This window comes from Microtus pennsylvanicus, chromosome 11 (assembly GCF_037038515.1).
Source record: "Microtus pennsylvanicus isolate mMicPen1 chromosome 11, mMicPen1.hap1, whole genome shotgun sequence".
Classification (NCBI taxonomy): Eukaryota; Metazoa; Chordata; class Mammalia; order Rodentia; family Cricetidae; genus Microtus; species Microtus pennsylvanicus.
The window spans coordinates 22,122,092-22,134,046 of record NC_134589.1 but is presented as its reverse complement, the minus strand read 5'-3'; the positions used below and the strand labels follow the sequence as shown (position 1 = coordinate 22,134,046).

The 11,955-nt window shown below is 48.6% G+C and overlaps 1 protein-coding gene across 2 annotated transcripts; it reads right to left on the bottom strand.

Annotated features, from left to right (window-relative positions):
* Positions 1 to 7,960: 7,960 nt before the first annotated feature.
* Positions 7,961 to 10,656, bottom strand: LOC142860048 (keratin, type I cytoskeletal 16). Of its 2 annotated transcripts, none has more exons than XM_075990768.1 (8): positions 10,138 to 10,656; positions 9,597 to 9,679; positions 9,338 to 9,494; positions 9,090 to 9,251; positions 8,875 to 9,000; positions 8,362 to 8,582; positions 8,193 to 8,272; positions 7,961 to 8,052 (listed from the first exon to the last, which is right to left on the bottom strand). In XM_075990768.1, the coding sequence occupies exons 1-8, from the start codon at positions 10,654 to 10,656 to the stop codon at positions 7,961 to 7,963; spliced, it is 1,440 nt and encodes a 479-aa protein (XP_075846883.1). The 2 variants fall into 2 exon arrangements, with proteins under 2 accessions (XP_075846883.1, XP_075846882.1); XM_075990767.1 differs by having other exon boundaries at positions 8,193 to 8,269.
* Between the last annotated feature and the right edge of the window lie 1,299 nt (positions 10,657 to 11,955).

Below are 11,955 nucleotides of genomic sequence, written 5' to 3'. Positions count from 1 at the left end.
AGAATTGAAAACTAAAGAATCAGCTGATTGCAGAGGCCCAAAAATGTGAGCCTATTTCCACCTTGTCTGATGGTCAGAGAGTTTGGAGTTTGCTCAGATTTGATGACAACAATCAGGGCTACACATCCTGACCCAGGATGTGGTTACTGGGTTCTTTTGACATTAAGATGGCCCATACAGGTAGATCCACTCCTCCTGACAAAAGGTCAGGATGTGCAACCGTACGTCTGTTCCTTCTTTTGTAATAGGAGGTTAGCTGGGGAGTGGATGCCTTCAGGATACTTGGTCTAGAGTGGCTTCACTGCCTAAACAACAAAATCTTAATGGTTTGATGTCTTAAAGTGTTAAAGCAATTAGCTGTTCCAGTTGTCCTTTGTTTCATGTTAAAGGAGTCTTCTGTTGATTCTTCCCCCTTTTGTACTGGGGTACAAAAGTGTATGGAAAAATTAAATGCGGGTGATTTCAGGACTCACTGGAACTCCCTCCCGGTACTAGCCTTCGTTTTCTGTTTTATTATTTTATTCGCATCTTCATACTCTTTACTATTTTTTCTGATCCTCATGCCCTTACCCTGGCAAGAGGTATTTTTGTCGAGGCTGGTCCCCGACAGCTGATAAAGCAGAATGCTGCGTTCTAGAACCTCAGCACTTTAAGAGGTGGAGGCCGGAGCATCAGTACAAGGTCATGCTCAACTGAGTCGAGTGTGAGGCTAGCCTCAGCTGCATGACATCCTGTCTCCAAAAATACTAAAAATAGAAAGAAAAAAGGCACTGATTTCTTGAATACCCCATCAATTTCCTACTTTAGATAAGACTGCGAGGCGAGCTGTGGTGGCTCATACCTGTAATTACAGCATTTAGGAGGCAGAAGAGTGGGAGAATCTTGAGTTTATGACCAGTTCAAAAAACCAAAGTCTGGATATAATGCTTGCTTAGTGTGCATGAGGCTCTCGCTTCAATCCCCAGGAACTACAGAAAAATAAATAAATAACTTTGGGCTGGAGTGATCCTCCTGTCTCGGCCTCCTGAGCAGCTGCCTCAGCAGGTGTTCCCGGGCTCCAGGCTGGTCAGTCCTGTCTCGCTGATTCTTGTTTCTATTAATGTGACATTAAATGAAGCCCTTGAGAAACCTGGAGATCATCTTCTGTGCATATTCATAGATAATGAGACTGGAAAATAGTCTGGGGGATTTAAAACTCTGGGCATCAAATGATGGATACGTGATTTTCTTTCTTATATTTTCTGTTTTGTCATAGAGAAAAGCGGGAAAGGGAAGGGAATTTCACTTTGTGTGTGATAATGTTATAGTTGGAGGAAGAAGATGGACTCTTGAGACCAGGTGTGATAACAACAGGTAGAATCAGAAAGGAAGTCTGCAGAGCATCTGCCATAGTTACCTACCTCCTTCTGCACAAAATCCCCATCAGGGACCTTCTACTATTGGGGGAAGGGACACAGACCTACATCTGTCTTCATAGCAGCCCGGATATACATTAGAGGAAAGGCCAGGTCAAGAACCTCCACCACCACCACTCAAAAAGAGTACTTGTCTTCTACAACATGAGTATCTCCCCACAGAGGCTGCCCTGTGTCCACGTGATAAGTGTGCCCTCCAGAAACTCCCCTGAGAAGATTCCCTGAAAGCCTGGGAGAAAAGACTTCTGAACCACAGCCCCATGGCTTTACCCCACCCATCATCACTAAGCCATTCTTACTTGCTAGACACAGTCTAAGGCAGCTGTTGACTAGCAAAACACCAAGCTTCATCTGTTTGTCTTTAGAGAGCGTCAGAGGTCTTAAGCCACAGCAGTGGGCGATCTAGCGTAAGAAATGGCTTCTCTCAGACACTGGGAAGAAACACCAGGCTTTTTATAGCTCTTGGAAACAAAAGACCCAAAGAAAGTAAACCTCACAGGCTCACAACTCGTTAATTTGCATCAGCAGAGGCGAGGCGCAGGCTATCATTAACTCTTACGCTAGTCATTGTCTTAGCAATTATCTAAAAGGGTGTTTCACAAACTTTGACACTAACTCAGGCATGAGGAATCTGAGGGTGTGTTCAAACAGACAAGCAACAGTGCACATCATGAGTACTTCGTCTCCTCATCCTGGCCCAGGAGCTCAAGAAGCAACTACGGTTGGTTTGGGACTTGGATCAGCAGGCATTTCCAGGCGGAAAAGCAGGTTCCCTTGTCTAAGGGAAGCTTCTAGAATCAAGGCCCCATTCCCGTCTTAAAATTGCGGGGTACGTGTGTCTGTGGTTTGCTCATTGAGGCAGGGTCTCGTGATTTACAGGCTGGCCTCAAATCACATAACCAAAAATAACCTTGAACTTCCTCTTGCCTCCACCTCTTGAGTGCTGAGATTACAGGGGTGAGCCCTGATTTATGTCGTACTGTGGGATCAAACCCAGAGTTCTGTGCATGCTAAGCAAGCACCTTACCAACTAGGCTGCACCCCCAGCCCAATATTGACCTTTAAAAGGCAACTGTTTCATGTCTGCGAAATTCAGCAATGGACCGGAAAAATTGCCGTTCCAGCTCTTCAAGGGGTTTTATTAACTGCCAAGCCCCAAGAGTACTTCTTCTTGATTATGTTAGGCCTTGTTGTCATTTGAATTCTGTCCGGGCCACCTCTCTCCCTGAGGAACTCGACTCCTGCAGTTTTATGTCAATGGTATTAGGAAACCAGACACTTAACTACAGTATTTGCAGGGGGTCGTCTTTGCACAACATTCAGGTTTAAATAAGGTCATTATTGAGTCTTGGCGGCTATAGAAGAAAAGTGTGATCCACAGCCAGTGTTCTGACATCTCATTCTGAGCGATCCCTGAGCATGAGCACCAGTGTCTCTGCATAAGGGTCCCCGAATGACATCAGCTCTAACAAATCACTTGATCAAGGAAGTGCTCTGAAGGCGCTGCTCAAAGTTGGCGCAGGCATGCCTTGAAATGCGCACCCCACCCCGGTTCCCTGCCGGCAAACAGGCAGACTGGCATGATGCCTCTTGAAATCCATCTGACAATTCAAATCAAGCACCTTGAAACATTTCTATCTGCTCATTTGGTAATTACATTTCCCAGAACTAGCCTAAGGGAACAATAATCCAAAAATGTTTACTTATGAAAGTGTTATGTAGAAGGATGTTCTCTGCTGTGCTCTCTCTGGGGTAAGAGCAGGCACACATGGTGGGAAGAACACCAAAAACGGATAAAGCTTTTAGTAACACAGGAACGTGTTTTGTTTATAATATTCATACAAATTGACAGTGGATGTCACTATGTTGTAGACCGCTTGCTTAGCATTCTTGAGGCTCTCGGAGTAGATACACAGCACCATGGGAAAAAGCTGAACACAAAATGAATTCAATGTATTGTAGCTGTAATTATAATATATGTAAGTGTTTTCATATGCGTGTTAAAATAAGAAACTTGTTACCAGTATTTGCTTTGGGGTATTGGGGCTTAGGTTTGAGTATGACTCATAGGTTCACCCTATAATCTGAAGGACAGGGTTGGTGACCATAAAGAGGGAGATATGTTTGCTGAACAATTAGCAAAAATTATTTATTGTAAAATAATGAATCGAGCTCAGCAACTTTGAATGATGAATATAGTTTCACTTCGCAAAGCAGGAGTTTCAGATTAAAATGACAAGCTGAATGCATGGTTTAGTTTCTCCTTCTAAGCCCCACTAGGCTGACTGCAATTGGATAAAATCCATGAGGACAAAGAGGAAGAGTCCAATCCAAAGGACAAAGGGGCTTACAGCAGTGACGTGTCAGAATCTGGACAAAGAAAACGGAGGGCTTGCCCAGGCAGAGGGCAAGGATGAAGCAGATCCACATCAGACCCCAAAGCGTCACTGCCAGCAAAGACCCAAGACACCCCTGAGAATAAGGTAAGGCTGAGCTGGAAACAGGAGCCTGGTAGCCAGCAGCACTTCAAACCAGCCTAGGCTACATGGTGAGACCCTATCTCAAGAAAACAGGAAGATGGGTAAAAAGTCTTTGTTTTTTAATTTATTTAAATTTATCCTATGTGCACTGGTGTGAAGGTGTCAGATCCCCTGAAACTGGAGTTACAGACAGTTCTGAGCTACCATGTGGGTGTTAGTAATTGAACCCCGGTCCTCTGGAAGAGCAGCCAGTGCTCCTAACTACTGAGCCACCTCTTCAGCCCTGGGTTAGAGATCTCCATAGTTCCTCTTTCCCTCAGTGCGCCTGATAACAACCAACAACTCTCTCTTTGGACCAGAAGAATCTGGACATTAACTCTGAAAGAAATACACCACAGTGGATCAGAACCGAAAACAACAACCAGGGCCAAGAACCCAGGTAACACACTGAAATGGTCAGTTAAAGCTTTATAGGTTAACAGACTGGGACCTTCTTGTCCCCCAGCTCCCAGGAAGCTGGTAGGTAGTGTTTACAACGCACACAAAAAGTTAGAGACATCCGTTCCGAATAAGACCTGTCTCAGGGGACCTTGTCTCCAGATACAACATCTGGGGCACTTAAGTGAAGTGGCTTATTCCCCACCAAATCAATCCGCAGTAAAAAAAGGCCTAAAAGACCAGCCCTGGCCGGGCGGTGGTGGCGCATGCCTTTAATCCCAGCACTCGGGAGGCAGAGGCAGGCGGATCTCTGTGAGTTCGAGGCCAGCCTGCTCTACAGAGCTAGTTCCAGGACAGGCTCCAAAGCCACAGAGAAACCCTGTCTCGAAAAACCAAAAAAAAAAGAAAAAAGAAAAAAAAAAAAAAAGACCAGCCCTGTACTGAACACACACTCCAAACAGATCCTTTATACCTTCCTCTTAAATGTGATTGGCTACCAAGGACCAGAAGGAATCTGAGAAGAGTTTCTATTATGAAAGATGGAGTCAAAAAACAAAAACAAAAAAGAGGCACTTAGAAGAAGAAAATAAAAGAAATGAAATTATCTCAGCCACAACAGGCCAAAGGGACAAAGTATCTTAAGTCAAGAACTAAAGGCTATAGACAGCGGGTGGTGTTGGCACACACCTTTTTTTAAAAATTAATTTATTTATTTAAGGATTTCTGCCTCCTCCCCGCCACCGCCTCCCATTTCCCTCCCCCTCCCCCGATCAAGTCCCCCTCCCTCATCAGCTCGAAGAGCAATCAGGGTTCCCTGACCTGTGGGAAGCCCAAGGACTGCCCACCTCTATCCAGGTCTAGTAAGGTGAGCATCCAAACTGCCTAGGCTCCCCCAAAGCCAGTACGTGCAGTAGGATCAAAAACCCACTGCCATTGTTCTTGAGTTCTCAGTAGTCCTCATTGTCTGCTATGTTCAGCTAGTCCGGTTTTATCCCATGCTTTTTCAGACCCAGGCCAGCTGGCCTAGGTGGCACACACCTTTAATCCCAGCACAGGGCCGGGCAGATCTCTGAGTTTAAGGTCAGCCTGGTCTACAAAGCAAGTTCCAGAACAGCCAGGGCTACACAGATAAACCTTATCTTGAAAAGACCAAATATTTAAAAATAATAATAATGAACCTACTGACAAAATATCCAGAGCTAGGGAATATCAAAATCATCGCAGTTTTTTTTAAACTTTAAATAACACATTTTGTTGACAAAATTAAGAATTTTTTTTCAAAAAATAACAGGGAAAAGACAAATAAAATTGAAAATCGTATGAGATACACATGAAGAGAAAAGAGTTACAGAAAAGAGAGGAAGTAGAGAAAGAAAACTATAAAAGTAAGAGAATTTTCCAGAACTTAAGTTTCTATGCTAGAAGTATGAACTCATGCCCAATCCAACGGCAGAAGACACAGCTGTATCGAGGCACATGAGAGAGCCCATTCCACTAGGAAGAAAAGAACTACAAAGTTCCAGTAGAGAGACTGGGAACAAAACAGGGCAAAGGATCCACAGCCAAAGCAGAACGAGACTTTTTAGTAACAACACCAAGAGCCTCAGACACTGAGGACAAACAGTGTCCAACCTAGAATTCTACACCCAACCAAACTATCTGTCAAGAATGAGAGTAGACAAAAGATCTGTCCAGACGTGAGACATTCAACAACAACAAAGACGCTAACCCATATGAATCGCTTCTTAGAAAATAGCCAGAATATGTGATTCCCTAAAATAGTTGAGGGAGAGAGAGAGAGAGAGAGAGAGAGAGAGAGAGAGAGAGAGAGAAGGAGGGTGGGAGAGCTCACATAGCAGACTGGAACAGGACAGAAGACCCCTGGAAAGATATCTTCAATATGACATTGATAGAAATCCCACAGTGTTGACTCATTAAGAGGATACGTATATTCAACAGTAAATCAGGGGGAAAGTGAATGATATGTACATAGAAAATCTAAACAAATTGGGTTAAAAAAATGTTTAATCCAAGGAAACTTAATATACTATAAAAACGGGATTTGACTTTGAATAACATATAGTCACAATAATGTAAACGTTTCTCTAACTGAAACTTTGATTCTGTTCAGAAAATGGAGAAGGTCCATGCCATATAAGAAGAACATCTTCATCCTTCAGACAGACGAGAAAGCATCTGGTTAAAAGATGAAGCTGATTAATCGAGAAATGAAGTAGGAGATTGGCATTTTAAAATAAGGAAGAAAATACCAAAAAGAAAGAGGCCGAGGTTGAAAGTGGGAGGTTGGAAAGGTGTTAGGAGCCAGCTGGGGACTGGCTCTTCTACACACAAGTGGAACACACACACACTCATATACACACATATGGGCACACATACACATTATGCTATTATACATACTTAACTTTTTTCCTTCTAATTCTGGAAGACAGCCAGGCAAAAGGAACAGTGCCTGAGAGGTGTGGACCATGCAATTAGTCAGGAAGACTTGACTCATGGGAGTGGCAAGGGAAGGGCTAAGTACACGAAAGAACCATCATGGGCCCTTGAGTAAGGGAGTGCTGAGCTCCGTTTTCCTGACTTTGAGCAGGTTCTTGTACAAAGGGATCCCTGGTAGAAACTGGGAGTGGACGGATGGAAAGAGACACCTACACCCAGTTCCTGGGAGAGAGGGGAAAAGCTATGGAAATGGTGTTAGCTTTGGAGATGAGAGAAGATGATGGAGAGGAAGGCATGGGCAGCAGATGTTTCCCAGGAATTCAACAACATTCAGATGAAGGGACGAAAAAGTGAGGAGAGAGGACAGGCTAGGAGAAGAGAGATTTTGTTCCTGGCTGTGACGCCATCCCAAGGCTCTGCCTTCCCTTCAATACCAAAATCAGTGTGTGTGTGTGTGTGTGTGTGTGTGTGTGTGTGTATGCTCACATGAGTGTGAGCTCAGAAGCACACTTGTAGTATTCATTTATGTGTCTCTCTGAAGCACAACCCTGGAGTTCAGGACTTAGGAATCTTTGGGGAAAACTACCTGAACAGGTGGGATGGGGCTCATAGAAAGACATGAGCTGTAGCCAGACCGAAGACCTGGAGTGGACCTCCAGATGCCATGTGCTGTTATCTTTAATGCACACACACGAACTTCCCCAAATCCCAGGAGTATTTAACCCTAAAATGTCCCTAACTAGACCTGTCTGACAGGGGCCCTAGAAGAAGATAGTTAAAGATCCTCTGTGGAAGGCCTCACACCGTGGCCATCCACACTCGTGAATATCTTCCCACCTTGTATGCCCCCTCATCCACCAGCACCACCCCTGATGCCACGGAGAACCTCTGGAAGCCTCCTGGAAGATCTTCTAAACACAATCAGTTCTCTGCATCTCTTTAAGTGTGTGGACCCCAGAGGAGTTCCTGGGAGCCCCCTTTAATCCCTCTCCCATTGGCTTAGACAAAGAGATCACACAAGTTTGCATCAACCAGAAAGTCAGCTTTATTAGCCCATTACCAGCAGAGGGGAGGGGAGACAGCTGGGGTCTGCGCTAAGAAAACAGGGTCCTTGCTCAGGCCTCTAGGATGTGAGGCTGGCATGGGCCAGGAGGCTCTGAGTGAAGCAAGCTAGTTCCTGGAACTCTGGCTTTGGCTCTGGCTGAAGCTGGATGACCCTTGCTCCTTAAGGATGGACCGGGGCTGGTGAGAGGAGGAGAAGCCTGCAAAAGAGAAACAGAAAGTGAGGTGGGCTCTGGGAGCTAAGCAAGCTGCTGGGTAGGGAAAGGGAGGCCCAGGGCTCTGGGATGAGCAGCTTGGCCCTTATACCACAGAGTAGGGCTGTGGACTCCAGGAGCCTTACCTTCTCGGGAAGAATAGGACTGGCCAGAGGAGTGCTGGGAAGAATAGGACTGTCCAGAGGAGTGCTGGGAGGAGGAGCTGCTGGGATGGGGAGAAGAAATGAGAGCGTTAGATATGCTAGGAGTCACAGGGGCAGAGGTGCTGCGAACAGGGACGAAGAGCCAACTCACTGGACACCCTCGCCGTCCAGCAGACGGCGGTAAGTGGCGATCTCCTGCTCCAGTCTTGTCTTCACATCCAACAAGATATTGTACTCCTGGCTCTGTTGCTCCATCTCGCAGCGCAGCTGAGCCAGCTGCTCCTCCACGCCGCCGATCAGACCCTGGATCTGGGACAGCTGCATGCAGTATCTGCCCTTGGTCTCTTCTAGGCTGTTCTCCAAGGATGCTTTCTGTGAGTGAAGGAAAGCGGAAAGGTCGGTGGCGATGGTCACTGTGTCTCTGCCCTACTGTCTGGGCACATTTTTTTTTTTGACAGGCACATGGATCTTGACCCCAGCCGGGGTAATTGGAAGAGACAAGTTGGAGAGATGCTTTCCCAACATCCTGGCTTCAATTTCTCCATCTCTATCATGGGTACCACGACTGTCCCCGTCTCGTTCCCATGAAAAGGAAAGGGGAGGTGGATGGCGGCCCTCTTGGGAGATGGTGACTAGGATCCGCCTGGGGTGGGATCCCTCATACCATGCTGAGCTGGGACTGCAGTTCGATCTCCAGGCCCTGGAACACTCTGCGGAGCTCAGACACCTCACTGCGGCCGCTCTGTATCAGCTCACTGTTAGAGGCCACTTCTCTGTTCAGTTCCTCAGTCTGAGACAGAAGAAAGGAAGAGGTGTGAGGCTCTCTCCCAAGCCTCCCTGTCCAGGAGTCCGGGAGGATATGGGGAAGGTAAGTCCCACCTTGCTCAGGAACCAGGCCTCAGCATCTCTGCGGTTCTTCTCCGCCATCTGCTCATACTGGTCTCGCATCTCATTCAGGATGCGGCTCAGGTCCACACCGGGTGCTGCGTCCATCTCCACGTTGACGTCCCCACCAGTCTGACCCCTCAAGGCAAGCATCTCCTAGGAAAGATCACAAGGGGGTGGTCAGCTCTCCTAGGAACCTCAACAAACAAGCCTTTCATCCCCAAACCCAGTAGCAGCCTCACCTCCTCATGGTTCTTCTTCAGGTAGGCCAGCTCCTCCTTGAGGCTCTCAATCTGCATCTCCAGGTCGGTCCTGGCCAGGGTCAGCTCGTCCAGCACCCGGCGCAGGCCATTGATGTCGGCCTCCACACTCTGGCGCAGAGCCAGCTCATGCTCATACCTGGGAGGACAGAGATCAGAGTTGCAGATGGACAGCCCAACTCTTTTCCCCTGCCCTCTGCCCTCTGCCCTCTGCCCTCTGGCCAGCATGATGGCTGCTCACTTGGTCCTGAAGTCATCAGCTGCCAGCCTGGCATTGTCGATCTGCAAAATGGGATGTGCATTCGCCAGAGTGGCCGCAACGATCTAGAGCAGGAATGCAAGGGATAGGAGGTCTGAGCAGCCAGCCAGGCACTCCCTGCTCAAGGGAGATGGGCAGAGGGGGGTAAAGGAGTTTCCCCAAACCCAGTGATCACCCGCCTGGCAGGTCAGCTCCTACATCTTCCTCAAACAACTGGTTACTTCACCCAACTCTGGACATGCAGGGTGCACTAAGATCTACCACCACCTCCATCCGGGGCCCAAAGTTAAAGAGCTGAGCATTCAACACAAAGTAGCTTCAAGAGCACTAAGAGTCAGGGTCTCAGTTCCAGCTGAAGCTGGAATGTTCAAGAGAGACCCTCCGCCACTTCTCTGGCTAGCTCTGCCCATTAGCCTCCAAAGTCTTTAGTCTTCTTGTTTATGTATCAGATTCTCTAGAAGTGGCTTCCTAAAGACCACAGCAATTCTAGTCTCTCAACGCTGCATCCGCTAGAGCCACCCACCTTGCTCCTCAGGTCCTCGATGGTGTGGAAGTAGGAGCTGTAGTCTTTGATCTCGCTGGGCCGCTGCCTCTGGTACCAGTCACGGATCTTCACCTCCAGGTCAGTGTTGGCCTCCTCCAGGGCACGCACCTTGTCCAGGTAGCTGGCCAGACGGTCATTGAGGTTCTGCATGGTCACTTTCTCACTGCCCACCAGGAGACCATCACCACCGCCAAAACCACCACCAAGGCCACCACCGAAGCCACCACCAAAGCCACCACCGAAACCACCACCAAAACCACTACCAAGGCCTCCCCCAAAGCTGCTGCTGCTGCTGAAGCCCCCACCATAGCTGCTTCCCATGCCACAGGCTCCCCCAGAGGAGAAGCGAGAGGAGCTGACTGTCAGGCCTCCATAGGTGCTGGGAGCCCGGCAGGATCCTCCAGTCAGGACGGAGGAGATGCGGCTAGAGCCACCACCGATGCCACAGGAGCCCTTCATGGAGCTGGAGGAGGTGAACTGGCGGCTGCAGGTGGTCATGTTGAGGAAGGTGAGAACGTGTGCAAGTCAGCGAGCAGGAAGAGAGAAGAGCTCAGGAAGGATGTGGATGCTGTGTGAGCCTCAGACACCAGGTTCTTTTATATGCGCCTGGGGAAGGCGGGGCCCCGCGACTGCTGACTCTGGGTTCCCCTCTAGATTTCGTCACTCAGTCCCGTCCAACTCCCCACTCTGGATTATTCAGCCCAGGGTGGACTCTCCCTCCCCTCCATGTGCTGGCTCAGAGTTCCCACCCAGTTCTGGGGGTGTGGGGCCGGGAGAAAAACACACAATTCAGAGTTAGTCCTGACTCAGGCTGTGTGGCCAGGAATCGGCTTCTGTTCCTGGAGCCCGAGGGGACAGCAACAGTGAGGCCTTGATGCAGGCAGTCGCAGCAGCTGCGTCCTCAGGCAGTGAGTCAACGCTCAAGCCTCCCTGCCCTACAGTGAGAACCTCAGGTGGCAGGAGCCCCATGGATGCTATCCCAGACTGTCCTGGGATGCTGTCGTGGGATTCCTACCCGCCATGCTTTAGAGCTCAGTTCCTCACTGTGGAGCCCGACACCTCCCCTCTCTCTGCCGGCTTTCCCCCCACAAGGACAAATCGGGGCTGGGTATCACAGTTCTTCCTCGTTCTAAAAATCAAAGGGTTCCCTTCCCCATGGGGTCTAATTTAGTTTTGAATGTTGTCTTTTAGACACCAGAAGGTTCACAGCGACGTACACCATGGCAACCATGCCCTATGCAGCCACACACCCATCCTGCCTCTCCCTCACTGCCCCGTACGGGAAGATCTTGTCCAGAGGAGCTGCAGGACACACAACAATCACAAAGAAGCGTGCCTGGAGGACCCTACCCCAGTGTCCCAGTCTCTTCACTCTTCTTCCGATCCTAGCTGCCTTCCACACCCACCTCCATACCCTAGTCCCTAACGTAAGACCCTGCACCTAGAGAACATTCATTCCCAGCACACAGCGCCTCCACGCCACCTCCTGCCCTCACCTACTCAGGGTCCGCACTGTGATCTGTAGTGGGCTACAGTAGGAGGAAATCCCATCCTGTTCCTAATATTGTTTGTGTCTCCCCACCCCTACCTCCACTCCACCCCACCCCACCATGGACCTCAGAGTCCCCATGCGGAAACCAAACCATCTTGCCCAGGAGCTAGCTGCCCAGCATCTTTCTGGTGGCTACAGTTCCAGGCTGGGTTGGTGGCTTTGTTCACCTAGTGGGCGCCATTGTCTTGTTCCTTGTACTGCTCAGGGATACTGCCACACTTGCCACACAGTTCTGAGAAGCAGGT